The following is a 15366-nucleotide window of genomic DNA, read 5'->3' on the forward strand; positions in this document are numbered from 1 at the left end:
ATTTTGGCTTGGGTCATAATCTCACAGTTTGCAATATTGAGCCCCATGTCAGGCTCCATGCTGACAGCAGAGCCTGCTTGGGATTCTCTCTCTCTCTCTCTCTCTCTCTCTCTCTGTCTCTCTCCCGTGCATGGGTGCATGGACTCTTTCTCCCCCGCCCCCATCTTGCTCAAAGATAAATAAATAAACTTAAAAAAAAGGTAAAAATGTATATAGATTGAGTCAAAACTCACTTCCAGGGAATATGGTAATATAGGAGAATCCTATGCTCACCTTGTCCCACAAATACAATTAGATAACATCCATATCAATGTAAATAACCCAGAAAATAACCTGAAGATTGGCAGAACAGACTTTCCACAGCTAAATTCAGAGAAGAGGTTACATTTAAGAAGGTAGGAAGGGCAGAGATGTGGTTGGGAGCTAAAAGGACCAAGAGGGCTGTAAGTGGGAAGGACAGACTCTGCAGTATTGGAGAGACCAAACAAACAGAACCTCATACCAGGTGCAGGGAACCTACACGGGGAAGACAATCCCTATAACATTTGGCTTCAAAAAACAGAGGGGCATAATTTCATGAGTTCTTACAATCAGTGGGGCTTAACACCTGGAACTTTAAAAACCATCAGGCTTGGCTCTAGGAGAGCCAAGAGGGCAAGAGGAAACTGATTCCCCACCTTAGAGACAGCACAACAAAGAGGCCTGCAGAGATACAGCCCAGAAGCAGCATTTGAAAAATGTCTGGGGTATTTGGGAAAAGATTTCTTTACTAATCTCAGAGGCTGTGCTGGAGGGGCAGAGATCTTTGGGAGACTTCTCCAGGAACAAAGGAGTTAGCTGGTGCCATTTCTCTCTCCACCAGCCTAGAGATACAGAAACCTGCTGGAATCAGTGTTGCCCCAAAACTCTCCACCTAGATTGCTAACAGCACACATCTCCCTTCCTACTGACCCCCCAACCATGCTTTTGTGGATCTACACCCTCCAACCTTGGCAGGCATTCTGGGCAGCTGTGGGTCCCCTCCTCCAATGGACAGGTTTGGACCTTGCTGGCACTCTGTGTGCCCTGCCCCCACATTCTCCTAAGGACTCAACCCCTCTAATCCTACAGCCATTTTCTAAAGCAGCTCCAGGTCCCCTTGCACAGCAGACCTGTATAAACCTTGCTAACACTGTGCTCCCTGCCCCCTTGTTCTCCTGCAGACCTGTCCCTTCCAATACATCCTTAGCAGGAGCCTATCAAAAGCAGTACTACAAGCCTAGCAATGTGTCAGTGGACTGAATAGGAGCCAGTACCACTCCAAAGTTACTACTGTTCCAAGGAGAGGGGAAGAACCACACACACCAGGGGCTGGAGCCCCAGCAGTGGATTGGGAGAAGATAATCTGGTTTGACTGCAGGTCCTCAGCAGTGAAAGCTTCTCAGGGAACAATATAGGGAAAGCAATCTGAGTTCAGTGCTACTACATCTCTGGCAAATGCCTAGTCTGACTCAACTCAAGCCCAAGGTGGCCCCAAGACTGGCTCAACAACAACACAGGGACCAAATACTGCCAACAACAGGCAAAGAGAACCATGGCAGACAACTGGACTGAAAGGCAAAAGAGGCTCAGCCACAACAGTAGGACACAAGCACCACACATAAGAGACTCCTTTGAAGAGCCAGGTTCTTGTGACCAGGGGACAATGCACTGCAGGGCACTACGAGACTTCTTTATAAGGCCACTACTTCAAGAGCAAGAAATGTAGCTGACTTTCTTAATACATACAAACAGACACAGAGAGATAGACAAAATGAGGAGACAGAGGAATATGTCCCAGATAAAAGAAAAGGACAAAATCACAGCAAGAAACCTAAATGAAATGGAGAAGAGTGATATGCCTGATAGAGAATTTAAAGCAATGATCATAAAGATACTCAATGGACTTGAAAAAAGAGTGGGAGTGGAGGACCTCAGTGAGACCCTTAAGAAAGAGACAAACAACATAAAAAAGAACCAAACAGAGAAGAAGAACTCAATAACTAAAATTAAAAATACACTAGATGGTATAAACAGGAGACTAGAGGAAGAAGATGAACAAATCAGAGGTCTGGAGGAAAGAGTAATGGATAGTAATGAAGCTGAACAGTAGAGAGAGCAAAAAATAATAATACAATGCTGAGGGAACTCAGCAACTCCATCAAGTGTAATAACACTCCTATTATAGGGATCCTAGAAGAAGAGAGAAAAAAGGGGACAGAATTTTTATTTGAAGAAATAACAGCTCAAAGCTGCCCAAATCTGGGGAAGGAAACAGAGATCCAGACCCATGAGGCACAGAGAGCCCCCAACAAAATCAACTCAACGAGGTCCACACAATGACATGTAATAATAAAAATGGCAAAAAGTAATGACAGAGAATTTTAAAAGCAGCAAGTGAAAACAGTTAATACAAGGGAAACCCCATAAGGCTATCAGCTGATTTTAGCAGAAACTTTTCAGGTCAGAAGGGAGTGGCATGATATATTCAAAGTGCTGAAAGAAAAAAACCTGCAGCCATAAATATTCTATCTAGAAATCTATCATTCAGAACAGAAGGAGAGACCAAGAGCTTCCCAGACAAAAAATGTTAAAAGAATTCATCACCACGAAACCAGCCTGTAAGAAATGTTAAAGGGGACTCTAAATGGTAAGGAAAGGCCATAGCTAGGAGTAAGAAAAGTAGGATGCACAAAAGCAATAAAAATGAGTACATCTGTAAAATTCAGTCAAGGGATTCACAAAATAAAAGGATGTGAAGTATGATACAATGTACCTAAAATTTGGCAGGAGAGAAAAGAAACAAATGAATTCAAACATAATATCACATTCAAACCTCATATCACATTATATTGATATATTATCAATATAATATAAACTGCTATATGCACAAAATGTTATATACCTAATGGTATTAGGTATATAACCTAAGGGTAACCACAAATCAAACACCATAACAGATATGAAAAAAAATGCAGAGAAAGGAATCCAAGTATATCACCAAAGAAAGCCAGCAAATTGTGAGAGAAAAGAGCAAGAGAAGAATAGAAAAGAACTACAAAACAACCATAAAGCAAGTAACAAAATAGCAATAAGTACATACCTATCAATAATTACTTTGAATGTAAATTAACTAAACACTCTAATCAAAAGACATAGGATGACAGACTGGATAAAAAGCAAGACCCACCCATAGGCTGCCGATAGGAGACTCATTACAGAACTGAAGACACATGTAGATTGAAAGTAAAGACATGGAAAAACACGTATCATGTAAATGGAATTTAAAAGAAAGTTGGGTAGCAATACTTATATTGAACAAAATAGACTTTAAAACAAAGAATGTAGTAAGAGACAAACAAGAACACTATATAATCATAAAGGACACAACCCAACAAGAATATATAACATTTGTAAATATTTATGCACACAACATGGAATCAGCCAAACACATAAAGCTGCTAATAACAACAAACATAAAGGAAATAATCAATAGTAATACAATAATAATAGGGGACTTTAGCACCCCACTTACATCAATGGATAGATCATCCAAACAGAAAATCAACCAGATGGATCTAACATACATTCAAAACATTCCAGCCTAAAACAACACAATACACACCATTTTCAAATGCACATGGGACGTTCTCCAGAACAGATCACATATTAGGCCACAAATCAAGTCTCAACAAATTCAAAGAATCGAAGTCATACCATGCATCTTTTCTGACGACAATGCTATGAAACAAGAAAAGAACCTTAAGAAAAAAATCTGGAAAGGGGTGTCTGCATGGATTAGTTGGTTAACCATTCAACTTTGGTTCAGGTCATGATGTCAAGGTTTGTGAGTTCGAGCCCTGCGTCTTGCTCTGTGCTGACAGCTCGAAGCCTGGAGCCTGCTTCAGATTCTATGTCTCCCTCTCTCTCTGCCCCTACCCCAATCACATTGTGTGTCTCTCTCTCTCTAAAATAAATAGTGAATTCACTAATTCTGTGAATTAGCACTAATTCACTAATTTAGAATAATAGTCATAAAATTAATCGCTGGGCTTGAAAACAGTATAAAGGAAAGCAGAGAATCTCTTGCTACAGAGATCAAGGGACTAAGGAACAGCCAGGAGGAGCTAAAAAATGCTATCAATGAACTGCAAAATAAAATGGAGACAACTACGGCTCGGATTGAAGAGGCAGAGGAGAGAATAGGTGAACTAGAAGATAAAATTATGGAAAAAGAAGCTGAGAAAAAAGAAATAAAAAAAATCCAGGAGTATGAGGGGAAAATTAGAGAACTAAGTCATGCACTAAGAGAAATAATATACACATAATTGGTATTCCAGAGGAGGAAGAGAGAGGGAAAGGTGCTGAAGGTGTACTTGAAGAAATAATAGCTGAGAACTTCCCGGATCTGGGGAAGGAAAAAGGCATTGAAACAAGAGGCACAGAGAACTCCATTCAGACGGAACTTGAATCGATCTTCTGCATGACATATCATAGTGAAACTGGCAACATACAAGGATAAAGAGAAAATTTTGAAAGCAGCTAGAGATAAACGTGCTCTAACATATAAAGGGAGACCTATAAGACTCGTGACTGATCTCTCTACTGAAACTTGGCAGGCCAGAAAGGAATGGCAGGAGATCTTCCATGTGATGAACAGAAAAAATATGCAGCCAAGAATCCTTTATCCAGCAAGTCTGTCATTTAGAATAGAAGGAGAGATAAAGGTCTTCCCAAACAAACAAAAACTGAAGGAATTCATCACCACTAAACCAGCCCTACAAGAGATCCTAAGGGGGATCCTGTGAGACAAAGTACCAGGACATCACTACAAGCATGAAACCTACGGACATCACAATGACTCTAAACCCATATCTTTCTATAATAACACTGAATGTAAATGGACTAAATGCGCCAACCGAAAGACATAGGGTATCAGAATGGATAAAAAAACAAGACCCATCTATTTGCTGTCTACAAGAGACTCATTTCAGACCTGAAGACACCTTCAGATTGAGAGTGAGGGGATGGAGACCTATTTATCATGCCACTGGAAGTCAAAAGAAAGCTGGAGTAGCCATACTTATATCAGACAAACTAGACTTTAAATTAAAGGCTGTAACAAGAGATGAAGAAGGACATTATATAATAGTTACAGGGTCTATCCATCAGGAAGAGCTAACAATTATAAATGTCTATGCGCCAAATACAGGAGCCCCAAAAATTACTCACACACATAAGCAACCTTATTGATAAGAATGAGGTAATTGCAGGGGACTTTAACACTCCACTTACAGAAATGGATAGATCATCTATACACACGGTCAATAAAGAGACACACTTTCAATAAAGAAACAAGGGCCCTGAATGATACATTGGATCAGATGGACTTGACAGATACATTTAGAACTCTGCATCCCAAAGCAACAGAATATACTTTCTTCTAGAGTGCACATGGAACATTCTCCACCATAGATCACATACTGGGTCACAAAACAGCCCTTCATAAGTATACAAGAATTGAAATCATACCATGCATACTTTCAGATCACAATGCTATGAAACTTGAAATCAACCACAGGAAAAAGTCTGGAAAACCTCCAAAAGCATGGAGGTTAAAGAACACCCTACTAAAGAATGAATGGGTCAACCAGGCAATTAGAGAAGAAATTAAAAAATATATGGAAAGAAACGAAAATGAAAATACAACAATCCAAACGCTTTGGGATGCAGCGAAGGCAGTCCTGAGAGGAAAATACATTGCAATCCAGGCCTATCTCAAGAAACAAGAAAAATCCCAATAAAAAAATCTAACAGCACACCTAAAGGAAATAGAAGCAGAACAGCAAAGACAGTCTAAATCCAGCAGAAGAAGAGAAATAATAAAGATCAGAGCAGAAATAAACAATATAGAATCTAAAAAAACTATAGAGCAGATCAACGAAACCAAGAGTTGGTTTTTTGAAAAAATAAACAAAACTGATAAACTTCTAGCCAGGCTTCTCAAAAAGAAAAGGGAGATGACCCAAATAGATAAAATCATGAATGAAAATGGAATTATTACAACCAATCCCTCAGAGATACAAGCAATTATCAGGGAATACTATGAAAAATTATATGCCAACAAACTGGACAACCTGGAAGAAATGGACAAATCCTAAACACCCACACTCTTCCAAAACTCAATCAGGAGGAAATAGGAAGCTTGAACAGACCCATAACCAGCGAAGAAATTGAATCAGTCATCAAAAATCTCCCATCAAATAAGAGTCCAGGACCAGATGGCTTCCCAGGGGAGTTCTACCAGACATTTAAAGCAGAGATAATACCTATCCTTCTCAAGCTATTCCAAGAAATAGAAAGGGAAGGAAAACTTCCAGACTCATTCTATGAAGCCAGTATTACTTTGATTCCTAAACCAGACAGAGACCCAGTAAAAAAAGAGAACTACAGGCCAATATCCCTGATGAATATGGATGCAAAAATTCTCAATAAGATACTAGCAAATCGAATTCAACAGCATATAAAAAGAATTATTCACCATGATCAAGTGGGATTCATTCCTGGGCTGCAGAGCTGGTTCAACATTCGCAAATCAATCAATGTGATACATCACATTAATAAAAGAAAAGATAAGAACGATATGATCCTGTCAACCGATGCAGAAAAGGCCTTTGACAAAATTCAGCAACCTTTCTTAATAAAAACCCTCGAGAAAGAAAGAACATACTTAAACATCATAAAAGCCATTTATGAAAAGCCCACAGCTAACATCATCCTCAATGGGGAAAAACTGAGAGCTTTTTCCCTGAGATCAGGAACACGACAGAGATGTCCACTCTCACCGCTGTTGTTTAACATACTGTTGGAAGTTCTAGCATCAGCAATCAGACAACAAAAGGAAATCAAAGGCATTAAAATTGGCATAGATGAAGTTAAGCTTTCACTTTTTGCAGATGACATGATATTATACATGGAAAATCCGATAGACTCCACCAGAAGTCTGCTAGAACTGATACATGAATTTAGCAAAGTTGCAGGATACAAAATCAATGTACAGAAATCAATTGCATTCTTATACACTAATAATGAAGCAACAGAAAGACAAATAAAGAAACCGATCCCATTCACAACTGCCCCAAGAAGTATAAAATACCTAGGGATAAATCTAACCAAAGATGTAAAAGATATGTATGCTGAAAACTATAGAAAGCTTATGAAGGAAATTGAAGAAGATATAAAGAAATGGAAAAACATTCCAAGCTCATGGATTGGAAGAATAAATACTGTCAAAATGTCAATACTACCCAAAGCTATCTACACATTCAATGGAATCCCAATCAAAATTGCACCAGCATTCTTCTCGAAACTAGAACAAGCAATTCTAAAATTCATATGGAACCACAAAAGGCCCCGAATAGCCAAAGTAATTTTGAAGAAGACCAAAGCAGGAGGCATCACAATCCCAGACTTTAGCCTCTACTACAAAGCTGTAATCATTAAGACAGCATGGTATTGGCACAAAAACAAACACGTAGACCAATGGAATAGAACAGAAACCCCAGAACTAGACCCACAAACGTATGGCCAACTCATCTTTGACAAAGCAGGAAAGAACATCCAATGGAAAAAAGACAGTCTCTTTAACAAATAGTACTGGGAGAACTGGACAGCAACATGCAGAAGGTTGAAACTAGACCACTTTCTCATACCATTCACAAAAATAAACTCAAAATGGATGAAGGACCTGAATGTGAGACAGGAAACCATCAAAACCCTACAGGAGAAAGCAGGAAAAGAGCTCTCTGACCTCAGCCGTAGCAATTTCTTACTTGACACATCCCCAAAGGCAAGGGAATTAAAAGCAAAAATGAACTACTGGGACCTTATGAAGATAAAAAGCTTCTGCACAGCAAAGGAAACAACCAACAAAACTAAAAGGCAACCAATGGAATGGGAAAAGATATTTGCAAATGACATATCGGACAAAGGGCTAGTATCCAAAATCTATAAAGAGCTCACCAAACTCCACACCCAAAAAACAAATAATCCAGTGAAGAAATGGGCAGAAAATATGAATAGACACTTCTCTAAAGAAGACATCCGGATGGCCAACAGGCACATGAAAAGATGCTCAACATCGCTCCTCATCAGGGAAATACAAATCAAAACCACACTCAGGTATCACCTCACGCCAGTCAGAGTGGCAAAAATGAACAAATCAGGAGACTATAGATGCTGGCGAGGATGTGGAGAAACGGGAACCCTCTTGCACTGTTGGTGGGAATGCAAACTGGTGCAACCACTCTGGAAAACAGTGTGGAGGTTCCTCAAAAAATTAAAAATAGACCTACCCTATGACCCAGCAATAGCACTGCTAGGAATTTACCCAAGGGATACAGGAGTACTGATGCATAGGGGCACTTGTACCCCAATGTTTATAGCAGCACTCTCAACAATAGCCAAATTATGGAAAGAGCCTAATTGTCCATCAACTGATGAATGGATAAAGAAATTGTGGTTTATATACACAATGGAGTACTACGTGGCAATGAGAAAGAATGAAATCTGGCCCTTTGTAGCAACGTGGATGGAACTGGAGAGTGTGATGCTAAGTGAAATAAGCCATACAGAGAAAGACAGATACCATATGGTTTCACTCTTATGTGGATCCTGAGAGACTTAACAGAAACCCATGGGGGAGGGGAAGAAAAAAAAAAAGAGGTTAGAGTGGAAGAGAGCCAAAGCATAAGAGACTCTTAAAAACTGAGAACAAACTGAGGGTTGATGGGGGGTGGGACGGAGGGGAGGGTGGGTGATGGCTATTGAGGAGGGCACATTTTGGGATAAGCGCTAGGTGTTGTATGGAAACCAATTCGACAATAAACTTCATATATTGAAAAAAAAACTTTGAAAAAAAATAAAAATTAAAAAAATAAAAATTAAAAAAAGGCAAGAACTGTAACTTCGAATTTTCCAAAGTACCATCACAGAATAGTATATACATTTAACATATTATACTTTGTAGAAAGTTGTAACCATTACTGAACAAAAATATACATGATTTTGGCAAATTAGGGCCTCTAAAAAAATTAGGAAGCCTAAAAACAAATAATTTCTCTTATGGAAATTTAATATTTTATCCCCAAGCTAAGTGATTCTGCTCAAAAACGTAAATAGTTAAATAGTATATCCCTCAAGAAAGAGGAAGCACAAAAAGAATTTAGCAAAGGGGAAATATACTATCATTTTTAAAAGTCAACATTTTTAAAAAATGGTATGCTATAGCTATCTAGATCTGGTAACCTGAGCATTCCCTAAAGCACTCACTGCAAACTTAAAACCCAAGAATATCAAAGAGTGGCAAAATGCATTCTCTTCCATAGAATAGAGCTGTAACTGAAGAATAGATTGCTCAGTCTGGTTCTTTATCTTCCTAACCTCCAGAATCTCGGGGTGGCCAATATGGCTAGTTTTTCTCAATCTAGTGTGAGTACAAATGACACTTGGCACTTCTAAGTCATATGGTTATATCTATTAGGCAGCTTAGCCTAGGCATATAACAGTATTTATCCATCTTAGAATCCATTTTAATGTTTTTTGACATTCAGGTAGAAAACACAACATTTTCCCCTCCAGAGCAAACAGACTAAAATATTATTTCTAAAATTTTACCATTATGGTATCAATTATGATATTTCCTATGAGGAAAACACAACATTGGAGAATGTATAAACTTCAAGCTTATATGTCATAAAAGAATGCATTGTTCCATTTTAGAAAGATATTCTATGGATGTAGAGAACATAAAAATAATTGGATCTTTTATCTAAGTTAACTTCCACTTTAAGTTTTTTGATAAAACAACTTTATAACAATAACCAAACTTAGATCAAAGTTCTCATAAAACTTTAATTGGCTAGGAAGGAAAATAGAGTCAAAACTCAAAGATCATAGTTTCCAAAAAGAGCCTCCATTTACCCTAGAAGAATTATGGGCAATTTAGCCCACAAGGAACAATTGGGTACAAAATGAATTTAAGTATTTTATCACAATAGAGGCCATTCTTACAATAAATTTCTTTCTCCTTCATTTTTGAGATGTGTATACTTTGAAAATGGTTCTGGGAAGCACTGATAACATGGATTTTTGCAGTGATAATATCCTGATTATATAATTACATATAATTTTATTATATATGTAATTGTATAGTTAACTGATTATAGATAAGACATAAGAAACGACAGTTTTCAAAAGATCAAATGGAATCATTCCTGTTATTTGTTGATCCTTTCTATGAATGAAACCATCTGAAAACTTACAAGTTTCAATGATACTGCTAATAATACAATGATAACTGGTAATAATAAGAGGCAAAATTCAATAGAACAATGAATAATTGCTAGTTACTACTATAAAACCATAACACTATCTTAAGAATTTTAATGAATAAATGACATAGCCCATTAATTCGGACAACAACAGGCTATAAGCAAATTACAATAGTGAAGAATATCTGGCCATAGTAGTTTCAAAATAGTGATGGTTTGAGGTGATTACTCCAATGTTCTTAATGAATATTTTTTTTAATTAAAAGTAATTGCAAATATCTACTACCTGAAAAAATATTCTTAGTATTTTCTGTTACACCAACCTGTTCCAATTCTTGTATTTTAGCATCCTTCACTTGCAGAATTTCTAAAACTTTTCTGTCTTTAGCTTCAGATTTCTGTTTTTCTCTACAAAGAAAAATAAGGGAGAGTTTATTAGTTATAATTGGTAGCTAACCCTTTAAATTTTCACATCCTGAAAATGAGTATCACTTTAAAATATAGAAAATTAAATTATCTGGGGTTGACAGCCCTTTCAGAATTAATCAGAAACCATATGGCAAGTGACAACAACTTACAAACTGCTGACAACTAAGACAACTTCATACCAAAAGAACAGTTTAGTTTCCAGATTTAGATCCATGATTAAAAAAAAAAAAACGCAACACATTTAATCTTGATCACAACCACTCTATCATTAATTTAAAATAAGTCAATATGTTCTTTATTTTTTAATGTTTATTTATTTTTGAGAGAGAGAGAATGCAAGTGGGGGAGGGACGGGGCGGGGAGAATTCCAAGCAGGCTCTGCACTGACCACAGAGAGCCTCATGCAGGGTTTAAACTCACAAACCGCGAGATCATGACCTGAGCCGAAATCAGAGCTTAACCAATTGAGACACCCAGGCACCCAAAGTCAGTATGTTCTTAACATAAGCACTTTATACACACAATTAAATTAAGAATAAAATATCATTTTTTTAAGTAAAAGACTCAAAAGAGAACTAGAGACTTACTAGTAACTTTTAATAACGTTTTAACAACTTAAAACGGGATAAAAATTTACCGGACATTTATTTATATTTTAAAACACTTTAAAAATAAGTAAAATAAATAGAAATCTATACTTAAATCACTCAGGAGTGACAAAGTATACAGGAAAGTTAGAAGAAAAGAACCCTCAACTGGGAAACAGTGAAATGAAGTGAAGGGCCCTAGAAGGTACAAAGGAATATCAGAAGGAAGAGACACCAATCAGAAAAGCACAACACTGGTTTAAGAGATAAATTCAGATGATACACTAGTACACTTTAAAAATTTTAAATTAGACTTCCAATAACCTAGCATAATAAGTTCACACTTTGAGGCAATTCTCTGTCCTCTAAGTTGATACTATTAATAGAAAAACATAAAAGAAAAAATTAAGGAAACACAGCCACGTCTCTAAGGATTGCAAACTAAACAGAAATACAATGCTACAAACAAGGGTGAAGGTGCTGTGTACTGTCCAGATCCAGATGTGGGCTAAGGTGAAAAAGAGCTCAGCTCCTGAGGGTAACTGCTAATGAAAGTGCCCTGCCCAATATAGGGAAGCATAGCTAACTAAGCTCATTGTTTGAATCCAGAGACTAGGGTGGCGCCCCGAACTTCTGAAAGGAATCTGGAAAAAGTCTTTCCCCACCCTTGCCTGGAACTAAGGCTTATATGAAAGTTTAGAAAGGCAAAGGTTTATAGATAAAATCCCAATCAGGCACTGAGCCAAAACACTCCATAGCCGAGGTACTAAATTTAACAAATCCTCTGTGTCATTATTGGCTAAGAGCCTCACACTACAAATATAAAACCTATTTCAGGATGGGATGAGGGTGACAATTTAGTGGCAAACACAAAATTTTTAGAGAAAAAAAGGCATTAGGCAAGGCAGGGTAGTGGAGAAAGGAATAAGAGAACAGTAACATCAACCCTCCTACTCAAGGTTTATCACAAAAAATCCAACAAAACACAAGAAGAAAACACACACTCTAAATTCACATACAACACATGCAAACACTGACTGAATCATTCAAAGAATCAATCACTCTAGACAAAATTAAAATAACACAACACACTGAAAAAGACTTTAAGGTGTGCGTGGGTGGCTCAGTCATTTAAGTGTCCGACTCCTGGTTTCAGCTCAGGTCATGATCTCACAGTTCCGTGAGTTCAAGCCCACGTCAGGCTCAGTAGCACAGAGCCTGCTTGGGATTCTCTCTCTCCCCCTCACTCTGCCCCTTCTCTACTCACGCTGTCTCTGTCTCTCAAAAATAAATAAAAATAAAGACTTTAAAGTAAGTAAGGATTTATGACCTAAAAGAATGACTACAATTAAAAACAAAAACAATAAATAGATCTTAAAAAATAGATTGAAAACCTTGCAAATAAAAATTACAACCACTAAATCAAAACACAATTCAATGGGCTTAGCTCAAAACTAGATGTAAAAAGAGAGTAAGTGAAATGGATAATAACAATGAGAAATTCATCCAGAACACTGCATACAGAAATGAGATGAAAAATATAAAAACACAGTTAAGACATGTAGGTCTCACTTGAAACTCCCAGCATATGCCTAAAGAGTTCCAGAAGCAAAAAAAAAATGGGATGAAAGATAAAGCGGTATTTTTAGGAGATAATTTCTGAGAATGTTTTAGAATTAAATAGAATCCTCAGATTTAAAGAATACCTACCAGAATAAATACCTAAAAAACAAACAAACACACATTTACACATTAATCCATCATTCACTTAATGAGTGTTTATTGAGCATTTATTATATGCTCGACTTCATTCTAGGGAATAGAGAACGGCAGCAAACAAAATAAACCAAGTGCCGTCTTGATGGAATTAACATTCTAGCTCATAGATGCTGAAAATAAATGATATATAAGTGAATATACAGTATGCCAACTAGCTATATGTATAGCTATATGTATAAGCTATATGTATAAGAACAATACACTAGGGTAATGCAGAAAGGGATGCCTCGTCTTAGAGAACTGGGAAGCAAAAAGAAGGCTGTTGCTATTTTATAAAAATGACTGTCCTTAAAGATATGTGACCAGAAACTTAAAGGAAGGAATTAAGAGTCATAGAGATTTCAGGGAAGAGTTTTCCAGGCTTTGGGAAAAGTAGCAAGAGCAAAGATACTGAGGCAAGAGCACAATTGGTGTAGCCAAAGAACAGCAAAATAGTAACGTCCATACAAGGGGAGAATGGTGGCTGAGGACAGAATAGTCACTGGGAATAAAGCAGTATATCGCCTTTTAAGCCCTATGAACTTTAGATCTGACTCCCAATAAAATTGGAACAGAGAGGATAGTTTTGAGTAGGGAAATAATACAATAAGAATTAATATTTTACAAGTATCACAGTGGGTCCTGGGCTGAGGTCAGACTCTAGCAATCAAAAGTAGAAGCAGGGAGAATAATTAGGGGGCAGATAAAATACCCAGGTGAGAACTAAAGATGAACTCGACAAGATAGGTAATGGTGGTGTTACTGAGAAAGTAATAAAATTCTTGATATTTTGAAGGTAGGGCTAACAGGATTTCTTGATCCAATAGGTATGAGATTTAAGGGAAGAGAGAAGTCAAGAATGTTTCCAAGGCTTTTGTCTGAATAACTGGAAGGATCAAGTAGACATGATCTCAGATCCTGATGAGGAGAGTTAAGGGACATTAGAATTTTGGATTTGGACAGGGGCACCTGGGTGGCTTAGTCAGTTAAGCCTCTGACTTAGGCTCAGGTCATGATTTCAAGGTCCATGAGTCCAAGCCCCACATCGGACTCTGTGTTGACAGCTCAGAGCCTGGAGCTTGCTTCAGATTCTGTCTCCCTCTCTCTCTGCTCCTCCCCCACTCACACTCTCTCTCTCTCTCTCTCAAGAATAAACAAACACTAAAAAAAAAATTTTTTTTTTAAGTATTTGGGATTTGGACATGTCAAATGTGAGATGTTTAATCAAAATCCAATATGCGGTTGGTAAACAAGTCTAGAATCAGTCAAATGGTCAAGGCTGAAGATAAAACTTTAGGCATCATCCAAATATATTTAAAAGCCTAAGAAGTAATTTTGGATAGAAAAATCTGAGAATTCGGTCCTGAGGCACTCCACATTTATAGGTTAGTAAGGCGAGGAAAACTGCCAATGATACTACAAAGGATACACAGTCATGCAAAAGGAGAATCAAGAGAGAAAGCTAAGTGAACAAGTTATTTCTAGAAGGAACCAACCTTGGCAAATGCTGTAAACATGCTAAAGAAGACAAAGACTAAAAACTGGATTGCTGGGATTTAGCAGTATTGTAGTCACTGGTGATTTTGACAAGAGCTGTTTTAGGAGAATGGTGGACATACAAGCCTAATTGGAGTCAGTTCAAGAGAGAAAGAAAAAAATAGAGATAGTAAAAACTACTTTTCAGATGATTTTTGCTGTAAAAAGCAGCAGAGAAATGGAACAGTATTTCAAAAGAAATGTGAGATCAAAAGAGATTTTTTTCAAAAGACAGAAGATAAAATTGCATGTGAGTACGTGGACAGGAATGACCCAGGATAGTGAGCGATACAGATGACGCAAGAGAGAGAAGAGAGAACTACAGAGTGACATCCTTGCATCCTTAAGGCTTCAGTGTGCACAGTTTTTTTTTTTGAACTTAAGTGACAGTATAAACAGTTCTTCCAAAGAAATAAAAAGAGAAAAAGAGAAAATAGATTCAGGTATGTTGGTAGAAGATGTGGTTATGGGAAAGAGTAAAAGCTCTCTTCTAAAAGCTTCTATTTATTCAGTGGTGTAGGAAGCAAGGAGGTTGTCAAGAGTTTAGCTAAAGCTACTCCATGCCTTGGCATCCATTTGGTTTGGCCAAGCAGCCTGAAGCTAGTTCATGCAAGTGCCCTAGATAGCAGCTCACAGAGTCACAAGTAAATTAAAGTTCTTGATATGACTTCCCTAACAGCCATTGTGATCAACAATCTCCCCTGCCT

General features: G+C 37.5%; 1 protein-coding gene across 2 annotated transcripts in view; it reads right to left on the reverse strand.

Annotated features, from left to right (window-relative positions):
* Positions 1-15366, reverse strand: part of CNTLN (centlein) — a 308510-nt gene that overhangs the window by 220775 nt on the left and 72369 nt on the right. For both annotated transcript variants that reach the window (XM_047831088.1, XM_047831087.1), the window contains exon 3: positions 10673-10757. In XM_047831088.1, the coding sequence (XP_047687044.1) occupies positions 10673-10757 (85 nt within the window). The remainder of the gene's footprint in view (positions 1-10672; positions 10758-15366) is intronic.

Source organism: Prionailurus viverrinus, chromosome D4 (assembly GCF_022837055.1).
Source record: "Prionailurus viverrinus isolate Anna chromosome D4, UM_Priviv_1.0, whole genome shotgun sequence".
Classification (NCBI taxonomy): Eukaryota; Metazoa; Chordata; class Mammalia; order Carnivora; family Felidae; genus Prionailurus; species Prionailurus viverrinus.